This window comes from Harpia harpyja, chromosome 7 (genome assembly GCF_026419915.1).
Source record: "Harpia harpyja isolate bHarHar1 chromosome 7, bHarHar1 primary haplotype, whole genome shotgun sequence".
Taxonomy (NCBI): domain Eukaryota; kingdom Metazoa; phylum Chordata; class Aves; order Accipitriformes; family Accipitridae; genus Harpia; species Harpia harpyja.
In genome coordinates this window covers 48,398,191-48,412,569 of record NC_068946.1, presented here as the reverse complement: position 1 = coordinate 48,412,569, position 14,379 = coordinate 48,398,191, and the positions used below count along the sequence as shown (strand labels likewise).

The 14,379-nt window shown below is 45.2% G+C and overlaps 1 protein-coding gene across 2 annotated transcripts in view; it reads left to right on the top strand.

Annotated features, from left to right (window-relative positions):
- The window catches only part of DPP10 (dipeptidyl peptidase like 10), a 564,677-nt gene that overhangs the window by 257,508 nt on the left and 292,790 nt on the right, over positions 1–14,379 (top strand). Inside the window, exon 1 of one of the 2 annotated variants that reach the window (XM_052792374.1) lies at positions 10,829–11,256. The exons of the other annotated variant lie outside the window; for it this stretch is intronic. Within the exon in view, the coding sequence (XP_052648334.1) occupies positions 11,185–11,256 (72 nt within the window). The 5' untranslated portion in view covers positions 10,829–11,184. Of the gene's footprint in view, positions 1–10,828; positions 11,257–14,379 lie in introns of those variants that run through there. 2 annotated transcript variants of the gene reach the window in all.

Here is a 14,379-nt window from a genome sequence, read left to right as displayed (position 1 = left end):
ATTTAATTATTTAATTGCCTTATTTATTTATTTATTTATTTATTTTCATGTTCTGGCCTTCATAATTAGTGAGCACATCATTAACTAAGTATCTGGTCTCAATTTTTTGCGTGTGACAGAAGTATTAGAAACATCAGCCTTATTCCTTTTCTCTTTCTTCTTTTGAAGTCTGCCTTTGCTTAAGACTTCTATCTTCTTTTACCTTTTTCTCATTTTTCCTAATCACCTCATCGGAATAACTTTCCAACTTTAGATTCTTAACCAGTTTTTTACGTTCCTTCTATTTCCCTGGTGGTTTCTCCTTTCTTTTGGAAAATACTGTCTCCAGCGTATTCAGAAAATTGACATATCTTTGTCAGCCTGTATTGCTTTTCCATCAGACATTTGTGTAATAAAAACCCTCCTTGCTGCCTGATCCTTCCCTAGGATGTTTCTGCCTATTACTCCCTTCAATACAAAGACATGAATCTCAGGATATTTGTGAAGACTAAGGCTTGTGCTTGATTTTCAAGGTTGAATAGGGAAAGAATGACTCCCTACAGTATAGCACCCTTATTTGTGGTCCCTTTTATCTTTACACAGAGTCATTCAAGAAGACAGTAATTCCTTCTGACTTGTTGAACTGCAGACTTCAGAACCAGGATATGTCTTATTGATACAGAGGCAAGGCCGCCTTTTTTCTCTCCTCCTGCTGCTCTTGAACAATTTATTACCCTTCTACAGCAAAATCCCAATTCCGCAGTGCATCCCATTAATGCTATAGTGCTGCTTATGTTGTTGACTGTGTGCTAAAACTTCAGCTTCTTGCAGCTGTTTTTCATTTTCATGGCATTTACATATCACTTCCTTAGATACTTAATTGGGGGCTCCGTTATTTCCTTTCCTATAATTCTGTTTCAATTTCGCAATCAAATAGCTGGCCTGAGAGTTTCAGACTTTCATAATATCCACTTTTTTGCTCATCTGTGTGATTTTTTTCACTGTATCAGCCTAGCTTAGGGGAGTGATGTGAAGGATAGCTCTTCTCCTTAATAGCATTTTTTTCTCAAACTTACTGGATTCTCCAGGGTTAGAAGCATCAGCAATTCTTTATCCACCTCTCCTGCCCGATAGCCTGTCAAAATCCTCAAGAGGGTTTCTGAATGTAGCTCCCAGATGAGTAATGATGCTGAGGCCGGGTTTTAGATAGTTATTTAGAATCAAAGTACCGGTGTGGCAGTATGTGGTCCTCTGTAAGTCTCCTGAGAGGACACTATCAACAGAGTTGGGAAGTCTGAGGTTTGTGTCCAATTCTCAAGGTTAAAAATAGTCCCAAAGTTTCTGTAACACTTCTTAATGTGTCCTCTTAAGTCTCCAACTATATTAACTTTCCTACTGTCTGTGTTTTTCTTACACATTTTGCTTCTAATTAGAGATTCTTGGTAATTATATTGAAAGGGAAAGAGCTCTTTTCTGCCTCAAATCACACTCTGTGACTTCTGCAAGTACCCTTAAGTATCTCTGCCACCTTCTTTATTGAGCAAAAGTGCTAAAATGACTGCCAAGCTGAAAACGCTGTGAAAAATCACAGAATATTATCCAAATGAAATGTCCAGTCACCAGCATCAGAACTAGGACTGAAATGAGAGTTCAGCCACATGCAATCCAAATGGCAATGTTGAATTGGGGTGATATTTTTTATTTTGCAAACACTTGGTTGCATAAACTTGTGCCGATAGAAATTGAGTAGACTATTGCTGAGTGAAGTGCTGTATTCATTTAATTATTCCTTTTTAGCTTTTCTAGATACTTCTGTTTCTGGGATAAATTGCATCAACGTAACTTTTTTTTTTTTTAATGTGACACCAGTATTTTGCAACATGAATGAAGACATACAATAAACTAGTCTCAGAACTGCAAAAAGTACATATTAGAAAGTTTTCCAGGGAAACTATGTGAAAAGATGCTTGGATAAGCCCTCTAGTAGGTATAGCTTATTCAAGCCATTAATCAGTGTTTGACTTCTCAGTCATTGTGTTGACTTTACTTGCTTTTGATCCCCAAATGTGGTCTGTTTCCTATTCTGTCAGGAGGCACTGGCATGCTTCTTTCTAAGCCAGTCCTCTAGTGTGAGGCTGGATATATTGCATTGCTGTGTTTTAATAAATTTCTTATTAATTCTTAATATTTAGTTTTATACATACTTAAGATTATACCTAGCATTCTTATTAGTATACTTAATATACTTAAGCATTTACTTTCAGCTAATGTTGTGATTGCCAATGTTCAAGAGACATCCTACTGCATTCTATTCTAGAATCAGGATTATAAAAGCAAGGTTCTTCCTAAATCCTGTGTATTTACATACTGTATACTTACCATCTTCCTCACGGTCTTGACTGGAGAATACTTCCTTCATTTACTAAAGGTTTTTGTGTGTACTTATATAGTTGTTCTGCTTTGCCTTGGGCTGTAGTTGTGTTTCCTTGATGGATGAATAGCTTTCTGCATGGATAATTTGTATATCAGTTTGTAAAACATTTTTCAGATCCTTTGGGAAAGAAAAGGTACTATACAAATCATGGATAATATGCTTGTGTGTTATTATACAAATGTTTGATACCTTTCATTATATAACGTCTGCTATGGATGAATAGGCTCTTATCATATAGTTCTGTGACAGTTCCATTTCATATTGTAATAACATCATGGAAAAAAGCTCAGTGGTATAATTTTACACAAAATCTCTTCTCCTTCCCTTTGATGTAGGAATAAGTCTTTTGGGATGCTAAGACCTACTCTTATCCACTGACTGCTAATCAGAATTAAGAGTATTGAATAGAGAACAGGCACCACTGTTCTCCACTTTTTCCCTGCAATGTTTTAAGGCATCCTAGAATTATGATGGCCAACAGAGTTACCGTTTTTAAAGCCAAACTGTCCAGTGTTAGATGATTTTTATAATTTTCAGCATAAAGTGCACAGTCATATGTCTATTTCAAAGCAAAATAAAAATCCTAATAGAAAATTGGGTTTTAATCATTGCTAGCATCATACGGCTTGTTGGTTTAGTTGTAGAGTTAATTAGAGCTGGATGGAAAATGTTTCACAGGACAATCATCCTGCAAGAATGAAGTCTGATCAAGAGGGTCTGGGGGATTATACAGATTTTTACAAAATTTTAGAAAAGAGGCAGAGAATAATTTGTATTGGTATTAAAACATTTTCTTTAACTTTCTGGCTTAAATTAATTTTGATTTTTGCAATGTAGTAAAATTAACATAATATTACTTCCATGTAATACAAATAATGAAACTAAATTAGATAACATAGTAGGGAAAATGTATCATTTTGCTTCAGCAGCAAGAAAATACTTCAATGCTATTAAAACATTTCACTTAGGTTTTTCCCCAAATTTAATTTTATTGTAGGTTATGGCATTTTATTACAATTCTATTCTGATTTTTAACTCCCTTCATTCTCTCTCTTTTTCTTTTTCATCCTACTCTTCCTCCTCCCCACCCCCCAAATTAGCAAATGAAATTTGGGCTTCCTATTGATTTATGTAATGTATAAGGGCAACATTTTCAAAATTACTCAATTAAATTAAGCATTCAATATGGGCAATTTTTAGTAATAAAGATGTGCCTAATCTATTGAGGCACTTTTTAATATCCCACTTACTTCCTAGTTGCATGCCTCATGGTTAAATATCTGTGAATCTGACAAGTCTTCCAGAGTAGCAAGTAGATCTTAGATTCCTGAATGTGCCAATTTCATTTTTGTAAACTGTGGTCTAGGTCATAAAATGGGTTTGAATATTAGGCTGAATGCTTTATCAATTATTTACCATTGATAGGAGATCCTCAATGAACCATTTAATGTTACTGTACATGCATGCCGTATGAAGTTCGTCAAAAAATAGCTGTATGGCAACCACTAAGGAGAAAAAAAATCAGTCTTGCCACTTGTGGTTTTAACCATGAGGTTACACTAGTAATCTTTTTGCTTTTTCTAGACACAGTTCTGATTTATACCTATGTCAATATGAGACTTCTGAGTTCCCGGGCCAGTCATCTGTTGACCAAATTTAACGTGATTTAATCTGTAAAAAGTTGACAGATTTGTCAATATATGATTACAATACATTTATATGTCTGGATTCATATATTTTACTACAAATACGCATTAAGAGAATTTTAAAGATCTGAACCTTAAAATTCGTTTGCTATGCAGGTCCATCCTCAATACAAATTGTACTATTTTCCTCCTCAATTTCAGGTGTGTCTTCTTAAGAATTAAAAAGTAAGCTGAAAGCTATTGTATGCAAACTCTGCTATAACAGATCTTCATGGGTGAGGGGTTCCTAGAGTAACTTTTGCCAGGTTAGAGATACGGTGCAATGGCTAGGGAAGGGGAAATACATGTTTCAAAATCTAAGATCTAGTTTTGCCTATTCCCCGCCTAATCCGTAACTTTTATAACTGCTTTCTTGAGTAAAAATAGTTTTAGTGACGAGCACGAGTGGTGCTGTTTCATATTAGTGAACTGCTTGTGAAATACAAATCAGGATCTTTTGCTGTGAGCTAGCTGCCATTAGGACTTAAAATCTACTAATACATTTGTATAGAGATTTCTGGAGTAGGGCATGCCCTCCCTTTGAACTTTGAACAAATACTATTGTCAGAATAAACTTATTGCTTTGTTTTCCACTTCGTAGTTAAGTTTTGCAGATTTTCTCCCTGCAACATTGGTAAGAAGAAATATTTTATAAATATAATCAAGCTGGTCAGAATTGCAGCAACTGAAAAGCTTTCCTCTGAATGTGTGAAATTCCTCCCCGTAGCCATAAAGACATCGTATGAAAGCACACCTGGCTCCTGGCTACTGCTCACAAAGAGGTGGGGGAGGAAGGTCCTGCAGGACCCTCTGCCAGGTCAGCGCAGGTGGTTTGGATACCTCAGGACATCTACAGTGGCACCCGGCCACTGCAGTAGCCACCCCGGTCCCAGCTTCAGGCTGTGGTATCGGACGCACGTGTTTGTATATCTCTGTTTCTCTCGGAAACTGTTGTGATTTATGACTCCACACGTTGTTAGGTAATCAGGAGGGGGTGCCATAGATCTGAAATCAGAGCTCCTGTGTTCTTCTGTTACGAACTATTCCTTCAAACGCTTTTGAATGCTGGCCGTGCGTTTTATTGGTTAACGAGAGGTATTTTTAGAAACGCGGTCCTGTTCTGGATACTTTTGGTGAAATATTTGCACGTGTATTTTAATAAGTCCTGTAACTTTCTTGCTGGAATATATTTGCATTTATTTGTATTAACTCAGTGTTTGCATTGATTGTTTTTCTAAAACAAGACAAGGAGAGAGAAACATGAGTACAATTTATTCACAAAGAAAATAGCCTTTCACTGAAGCAGGTATTAGAATATAATGTGTTTCTCAATGCAGAAGGTGCCTGGAATTTTCCCTCTATGAAAGAATTTCTTAAGAAGCAAAGTTCAAATATTCTGTCATTTAAAACCATAATTTAAAAAGCACTCTGTACAAAACCACATTCTGTCTGTTTTTCAGGTTTGTGTGACTCAGGGTGGTTCTCCTTGGGACAAGTATTTTTAGTTTTTGCAAGCCACAGATCCACTTAAAACACCAGTGAAGAACAATCATCTGAACTTTGCTTGGTTTTTGGTCACATTAGTTTGATTTTTAAATTCACATTAGTTTGATTTATAATTTCAAGGATTTTTTTAGCCCAGTTGCTAGAGCTTTAAAAGGAATTAGAAATCCATAATCAGAGTATATTCATAAGACCTGATTTTAAAAAGCCACCGACAAGTTCTCAGGCCATGACCTTACAAGCTTTCATAAATTCTTTGGTGTTGGGCTGCATAGAGGCTGTGGGTGATATGACAGGAGACTTTTTTCCTCAGGTTATAAGAGCCTGAGCGGTAACACTGCTATTAAGAGAGATACAAACGTGAAGTTCTAGGCTAGAATCTTTTGATCTCAGTCAGTTGACTTCATGGCGAAAAACCAGACACTGTTTGTAGGAGCGGGTCAACCAGATGTAAAAGGTGTAATGGGCTTCTTGTTTTTATGAGAATGCTTATAATTAGCAATCAACTAGTATTTACATCTTCACTGGTCTGTACAGTTATTAATTACACAGTGATGAGGGCCATATAAAATATACAGAAAACAAACCCACCTGTTCCACCCGTTCAAGTTCTGTTCTTTGAAACTCCACTGCTGGAGCAGCAGCAGACTTACCAAACATAAAACTCACTCCCAAAGGAAGGGACAAGAACTTCACTGTGCTAGTAACGACTGTGCCTCTTCGTGGTGATCTGTACAGCGGCAGCATCTGCGTGACACAAGGCAGTTAAATCACTTGATAACCGGGACTTTATTGAAAGCGAGGTTTTATATCTTTACTTCAGCTCAGACACTGCACCTCCCAGCCCACCTCCCAGGGGCACGGGGGTGGTTAACTGGGGTGATTAACTGGGGTGATTAACACGTGGCACATGTGCAACATTTTGTGCCTAGGGGTGCTCTCAGTAACTGCTCTAGCCTGAAGTGGTAGCTGGCCAGAAGAGTAGTAAACCCCCAGGGTTTCTTCAGAGAGAAAAGGGACAATTCCCCTCACTTGTGGCATCCTCCACTATATTCTTTTTGCACATACGTCCAGCCCTTTAACTCCCCTAAGGGTTTTCTGGCTTACTTGCTGCCTGTCCAAACTTGGCACTACATATTAGTCTCCTATGTCAACAAAACATATATGTTATTAAGTCATCATGCGAAACAAGCTGTAATGATCGAATAGTACTCTGACGGAGTTGGTACTCAGTTTATGTGGAAGATAAAACCATCATGTTGTCTTGTCTCATGCACCCAGACCTTGTGTGTGATGAGGAAGATGGAGGAAATTACAAGGAGTCTGTAACATAGCATTTCAGTTGACAGATAGATGAATTAATGTAATGACTCTGAAGAACTGATCAAGAACATAATTCCATTTCTTTCTGCAGCTACTTCACCCAAGCCTTAAGTGCTTTCCCTGCTGAATACTATGAGGTGTTTTGGTAAAAATGGCACAAGAAACTACCGTAAATACTGTACATCTTAATTGCTTTTATCCATATGGCATCAGTTTTAGTACCAGGCTCCAGCTTCAAAGATGTGTCCTATTAATGGCTGTAAACCAACTGTTCTTTTAAACAACTAAGTCAAATGACTTTTGAACAGTAATTTACTAAAAAAGACCCACATAAAAGCTCGTGTGGGCAGTAGTGAAAACTGGTGAATTAATTTAATATCCCCAAAGCATCAGTACTATGAACCAACAAACCAGCATTCAAAAATAATGATAAAAGGGATGATTGAGTGCTATTAATAAGAGTTTTGGTATTGATTTTAAGAAGCTTCAGATAAGACTCAGTGTGTATAGAGCCAATCCCCAAGCTCCTATCCCCAAAATATGTTTCCAATAATTCTAATTGATTTATGAATACCCAACAACCAGCATGCATGACCTTTATGAAACTTACGCTCCATATCTCAATCCATTATAGTGATGAAGCCTCACAGGGAATACATTGTGAACAAATAACGAAGCTTCAGCTAAACGGGCTGCTAATGTCTTTTTCCTTCTTGATTAATAGTGCAACTCCATCACAATTGATCTCATCAAAAACAAGCTGAAAGTAATCTCTATTGAAACATGCCCATTCAAACCCTAAATCACTAGAATTCTTCAGCTCTGATGGGGGCTCAGTAATTAGTCGAGTTGCAATAGACCTGTGTCATAAACAGCATGAATCAGAACATGTCTGCTTCTAAGACTTATTATTTGTATTACTGTAGCACCTAGAGGCCACAGGCAAAATCTAAGTCTCCCCATGTTATCCATTGCTCAGAAAAAAAATAAGATCCCGAGTCTTACAGGATGCAGCCAACACGAAGGACTAGCAGTAAAGGCTGCTCTGCGGAAGTAAAGCAAAGCTATAGGTATTGGCGTACAAAAGATGCCATCTTGGTTGCCCTTTTTGCTTTTTCTTTGTGCAGCACGATCATTACATGAAAAGAAACAGCGGCAGAAGGCAAGATGGTAAAGGGACAGGGCTCACGGCAGGAAGGGTACAGAAGTTAGGGAAATAATGAATTATAGGCGAGAAAATAGGCATATGAATTGGAGAGGTAAGGGCAGAGATGGTGTGAAGAGAAGCGCAGGAACGGCTGATTCCTGAGCTGAGAGAAAGCAACTGTGCAGACTGACACCCAGGGTGAGCAATGCAAGTCCTCATCGCAGGCTCTTGCAGCTGGTTCTCAGGCAGGGGGCTGCGGGTGGTGCTTGGTGTCATGCTGGAAAGGAATCATAAAGTCAGCAACAAAAAGAGATTGAGTCAGTTAATTTAGACAATTCTCCTACCCTAGGCAGCACCAACTACACTCGTATCACTCCAGACAGACATTTATCTGGCTTCCAGGGCTGGAGGCCCCCAAACCTCCTAAGGCAACCCAGTCCATGGCTTTGCCCTCCCCCAACCTTTGGAAATAAGTTTTTTTTTTTTTCCCTAATGTTTAACCTGAATCTTTCTTCCTGCTTTTTAAACCTATTGCTGTTTATCTGATCCACCATGTACACAAGAGATTACTTTCATTCTTTTGTAGCACGTTTTAAGCATCTGAACATTGTTTCCATATCTGTCTCCAGTTTTCTCTCCTTTAGACTAATTGATCCCAGCGATTTTTAGTTCTTCTTCAGAGTGCACGCTTGCCAGACCTCCGATTCTCCTTGTTACATGTCTGTGGCTGTGCATTCCCTGACCTTGGCCCCTGTATTCAATGGATGCCCTGCCACTACTGACAAGGGCAGCATTTCTCCATATGTTGTGACAGCTGTAGCCCCGCTTGTCTGTCACAGCGCACTATTTGTCCGGTTCAGCGTAGCAGGACGCTGCCTTACATGTAGTTTTGAGATCCTCTGTGATGTCCTGTTCCTCATTTGAAAATGTCATCTAACCTGTTGTTCTCCATCCCTCACACAGTCCCTCACACACATCCTTACTGAACTGCTCACAAGTCTTTAGGTCTGTCAAGATCACATTTAACTCCGATGGTGTCCTCCAGCATTCTTGGCATCCTCCCCAGCTTCACGCTGTTTGTGAATCTGATGAGCATCGTGTTGCTGATGGAAACATGGGCAAACCCCAGCAGGGCGGACCACCGAGGGACGACCGCGCTGCAGCCTTGCGCTGTGCCTGGGAGCCCCTGGAAATGGTGCAGTGGAGACAGTTTTGTAGATACTTGTTTCAGTTTTATTCAGATTGTGTTTCTCTCTGCCTCACGAAACTGTCCTGGAAGAGAGTGCTGGAAGCCCTTCTGAATCAAGATAGATGACATTTATTGCTCTCCTATCCACACACCTGTTACCCTATTAAAGAAAGAAAATTGGATTTGTTTGACATGATCTGCTCTTGACAAATTAATGGTAGCTATTAGTCGTCATCTAGTTTTCGTCTAGGTGCTTGCAAAGTTCATTTGATTATTTTTTCTATAACTTTTATTGGGACTTCAAGAGAAATTGTGTCTGTTGATTGGTGGAGTCAACACAGCGATGGGTGACACAGGAAGATGGAAATACTCAATACTCTGTATTCTGTGGCTGGCTGGTCTGTAATTCCTCAGTCCCTTGTCATCTTCCTGTTCCCTTCTAACCTGTTCCCACTGTAGGCTGAAATCTTAGATCTTTGTCACTGCTATTAATTACGCTCACCGTCTGGTCAGAACTGATCTTTCTTGTGGGGTTTGATGCAAAAAATATTAAAAAGATCAAACACTTCTCTCAGTATGTGCTGACAGCTTTCCTTCTACCCTGCAGTCTCTTGAGACCCAGGCTGGCTAAGGGAGCCCTGGGGCTGCTCCTGTCAGCCATACATTCCCATCCCGGTGCACCTTCTCCTCCACAGTGACAATCCTGCATTCTGCGAGCCTATGGAAAGCTGGGTCATGAAACTGATCCGAATTAACATACAGCCCAACCCAAGCCTAAATATTTCGCTTGCTTGTGTTTGAGGTTCTTCCTCCTTACGAAGGCTCATGTTCACCGTCCCTTGAGTAACCACCTACCTTCTGCATTTTCGACTGTTCCTTCTTGCTGGTTAGAAACAAATTTCAGGTGGTCTCCTTTATTGGTCTTTATAAAAAAACCCTTGTCAGCAACTGATGATACGGCTTTAGGACACATAGCAAATGGTGTCCCTAAGGTCTTCCCTGAAGTTCTCCTTTTTCCTAGCTCCATCTAAGGGCCTCCTATGCCGAGTGCAGCTAAAACGGGTACTTGAGGCCCCTTTTACAGCCATGGGCTTCCTAAGGCGAGGGCCTTCGTGAAAACAAGTGTTGTGATGCCCCGTGCTGAGCTCCTCAGCCTAGGGGACGCTCCCGTACAGCTCGGGAGACCCACCTTTGGCTGGTGGGTCACTCGCTGCTGAAACGCCAGAGCAGCCCAGAGCAGGGCAGGCTACCCTGCCCCTGGGGGCAAGAGGCATTACATAAAAGCAAACAGCACAACTGTGCTTCTCCCCCCACCCCGTGGTTTCTCTCTCCCGGCGGCGGGGCAGCAGCAGCCGGGGGGCTCGGGGGAAGCCCCCGCCGGGCCGGGGCCGGTCCCTGCGGGGCGGGTAGCGGCAGCGGGGGCGGGCAGAGCGGCCCCGCCGCAGCCGGCAGCGACGCCCCCGTGGCCGGGGCGCGGATGGTCTCTCCCGGGCCGGCGGGAACCGCTGTGACACCTGCTGGCGGCGGCGGGCCGAGGCGGGCCGGCCCACGGCGGGCGGAGCGGAGGGGAGCGGAGGGGAGCGGGGCGGGCAGAGCGTGCCCGCCGCGGGGCGCTCCGCGGCCGGCGTCCGGCGGTGATGCGCGGCCGTCCCCCGGCGCGGGGCACGGCGGCGGCGGCGGCGGGCACCGCGGGGCCCGGCGCCCCCTGAGCACCGGCGCGGCGGGGCACTGCGGTAGCGGCGCTGCCGCGGCGGCGGCGGCTCCGCGCCCCCCGCCCGTCCTCCCCTTTCTCCTCCTCCTCCTCCTCCTCCGCCGCGCCACTTCCAGGGGAGGCTGGTGTCATGCGGCTGGCGCCGAGGGAGGGGTGCCCGGGGCCGCAGCGGCAGTGAGAGGCGGCGAGCCGAGCCGAGCCGAGCCCCCTGCGATGACAGCCATGAAGGAGCAGCCGGCGCACCCGGGCGGCAGGGGGAACCCGCCGCCGCCGCAGCCCGACCAGGTGGGACCCGCGGCGGGAAGCGCCGAGGGGCCGGGGGATGGAGGGGCCGGGGGAGGGGGGCGGCCGCCGTCCCGGCGAAGTTGTGCGGAGCGGGGGTAAAAGTCCGGGGGCAGCGGGCGCCCTCGGGGCGGCTCGGCCGGGGGAAGCGGGAGCCCGGCGGAGCCGTCTCGGGGGATGAGGGGGGGAGCGGTGGGGCCGCCCGGAGGGGCCCCAGCCTCGTCCGGCCCCGCCTCGGGGGCTGGGGTGCCGGTCAGCCCCGGCCCCCGGCGGCAGCGGGTCCCGCAGGAGTTTGCGCTCCGCTTCCCCGCGAGTTGCGCCGCCGGGGGGAGACGCAGGGGCGGGGGGGGGATCCCGCCCTGCCGGCAGGCACCAGCGGCGCCGAGACGGGGCCGCCGGCTGCGGGGACCGGGGGAGCAGCGGTGGCAGCGGGCCGGGGGTGCCGGCGGCGGTGCGGGGCGCCCGGGGCGCCGCGGCCGGGAGCGGGGCGCGGAGGGCGCCCTGTGCCCGCGGCGGAGCTGCCCGGCGCGGCGCGGGGCCGCGCTCCGCATCGGCGCCCGCTCCGCGGCTCGGGCGGGGGCGGGAGCGGCCCCGCGGGGCCGGGGAGGTTTCCCGGAGGGGTTTTGGCGGCGCCCGGGCGGCGGTCACGTCCCTCGGCCCGACGGGTGCCTCCCCGCGGGCTGGCGGGGGTGAGGCCGGCCGGGGTGCCGGCGTCTGTCTCTCGGTCTCTCGGTACCGGTTCGCTGTCGAAACGGGCGAGTCTGGGGCGGCTTCCGCGCGTGAAGGATGGGTGCCGGGGGAGCAGCGGAACTTGGCTGTCACCATCACAAAATCGAAGTTTTCATTACCAGACCGCCGTATCTGCTGCTCCGGGGCGATAGCGCTGACGCATCAGGAGGGATGGGGCTGTGCGCCTTCCCACCGAAAGTCCCCGGGGGGGGGACCCGCAGGGGCGGCGGTGCCGGGCCGAGCCGGGGCCGGAGCCGCAGCCGGAGCCGCGCACCTGCCCTCGCCGCCCGGCGGGTGAGGCCCCCGCGGCGCTGCTCGCCCTCGCCTGCAAACACCTAAAAATGTGCTAACTTCAACGGTATTCCGAGATTGAAGGTTGTTTTGGGGGTTTTTTTCGCACCTTAGCGGGACTCGCCGCTCCTATTTGGAACTCCGGCGTGCTGAACGGGGCTTCCAGGACATGGGGAGGCGCGTTTCACATTTTCTTTCTCTGTTTTGTGTATCTACAGAGCTTAATTTTCCTCCGATACGCTAACAGTGGGTGAAAAATGCCAACAGTGACAGCAGCTGTGCGCAGTTAGGTTTTTAGAAAGCCCGTATCCGAGTACCCAGTCCTGCATGCGCACCCAGGCTGCACGTTAAGCTTCTGGGTAGTCCTTCCAATATCAGGGGACACACTCATTTAAATAAATTTAAAGATGTATGCTTTTTGCTGAGAAGTGTATGCATTATCGCACATTCTCATGTAGTACTGGTAAAATAATACGTTTGAGTTTGAGGAGCCTTCTTGAATAAATTAATTGCATAAGTTTCATTATCTGAAAAAGATGGGTAACTTCCATCAGTACTTACATTTCATGCAAATAGTAGAATTTACAGAAAAGTCAAGATCATTTTAAATAGCCTCAGAGCTCTTAAATTTCGGGGACATTCTTTTGCTTTAGGGGGATACTGCTTTTAGGTACAATGAAAAGTACTTGAACTTAACCAATCTTTATTTCTTTCTATTCATTTCAGACACGTTGAATTGCCAGAATTGCTTTATGTTGTTGGAGGTGGAAATCTTTTCAAAGCAGGCTTAATATTGTATGCCAAAAATTACCAGTTTGACTGTTCTTTTAGGTCATAGTGAGGAACAGCAGTAGGTTCTCAATTTAAAACATGCTAAATATTAGGAAGTTATCCTAAATATAAAATATTATTACCCAAGTGCTCTGTCGTTCTCAGCCTCCCTTGGTGGTGCATGGGGATCCACTGGCCTATCTGCTGTGCCTGGCTGCACGAAGTGTAAATTCGAAGTCCCGTATATTTGCATCAGGTTTTTTCAGACCAAGTTTGGTTTTCTTGGTTAAAGTTGCTATTGAATCAACTTTGTTTGCCTATTCTCTTAGGTGCTAGGGATGTCACGTGGTATATAACAGTGTTGCATACAAAATGTTGCTGTTAAGGGATGGCAAGTCTTTCTATGGCTTTAAATGCTAATAATAAGGATGCAGGCCTAAATCCCGCAGCGAGCTCCGTACAGAGTGAGGCCGCGGTTGGTGGATCTCTCTGAACACCAAGGCCACTCATGCACCTTTGCAGCAGCCAAGATCCACACGACCGTAGCTCAGCCCTGGCCGGGGCTTGGCCACAGGCCGTGTCTGACTCTGGGTTTCTGCAGCAACATGATGTGGCTGTGATCTTAACAGAGGGATATTACGGGTTTTAAGCTTTTTGTTGGCTTTTTGTGGTTGCAGTTACAGAGCTGCAGCTGTGGTGGGTGCTGTGGTGGGCATGGGGAGAAGAACGAATGGGTTCGTACGTTCACCCTGATTTTCTGTACCCCGTAGCACTGTCACGGGCTGGCCTGTGGGGAAAACGAAGCCGCCTTAGGGCCTTCAAGAAAGCCATCTCTGTCTGGGTCCTCTTGTCTAACATTGCATTTTGCTTGGTGAGCTTGTATAAACCTGTAGTGTCACTACAGGTGACACCTGTAGTTTATTTTTAACAAGAAGCCACATCTGCACTGAGAGGGTTTCCTGAAGTAGCAGGAGCAGCAAATGTTTTATGGTAGAGAAGGGGTTGGACCTGTGGGAAGTCCAAGAAGGAACGAGGAATTACACCAAGATTTTCTAGGTGTAAATCTCATTCCTGATTTCAAAGTCTGTTTTTACAGATGCCTCTGAGAACATACATACTGAAGTTGATGCATTTGTGGTAAATTTATAGGCTTGGGACCTGAGCTGTAATTTCAAATTATAGCAGGCTAATGCTGGGACTCTCCACTTAAATAAAAGCTTGCATCGACTGACTGAAGCATCCATAGCCATCAGCTTATAAATAAATAGGATACAACTTCATATCCAACACTTCCCCTGATGGTATTTTTAAACCAAGTCTCCCCTGGGCCAAGGT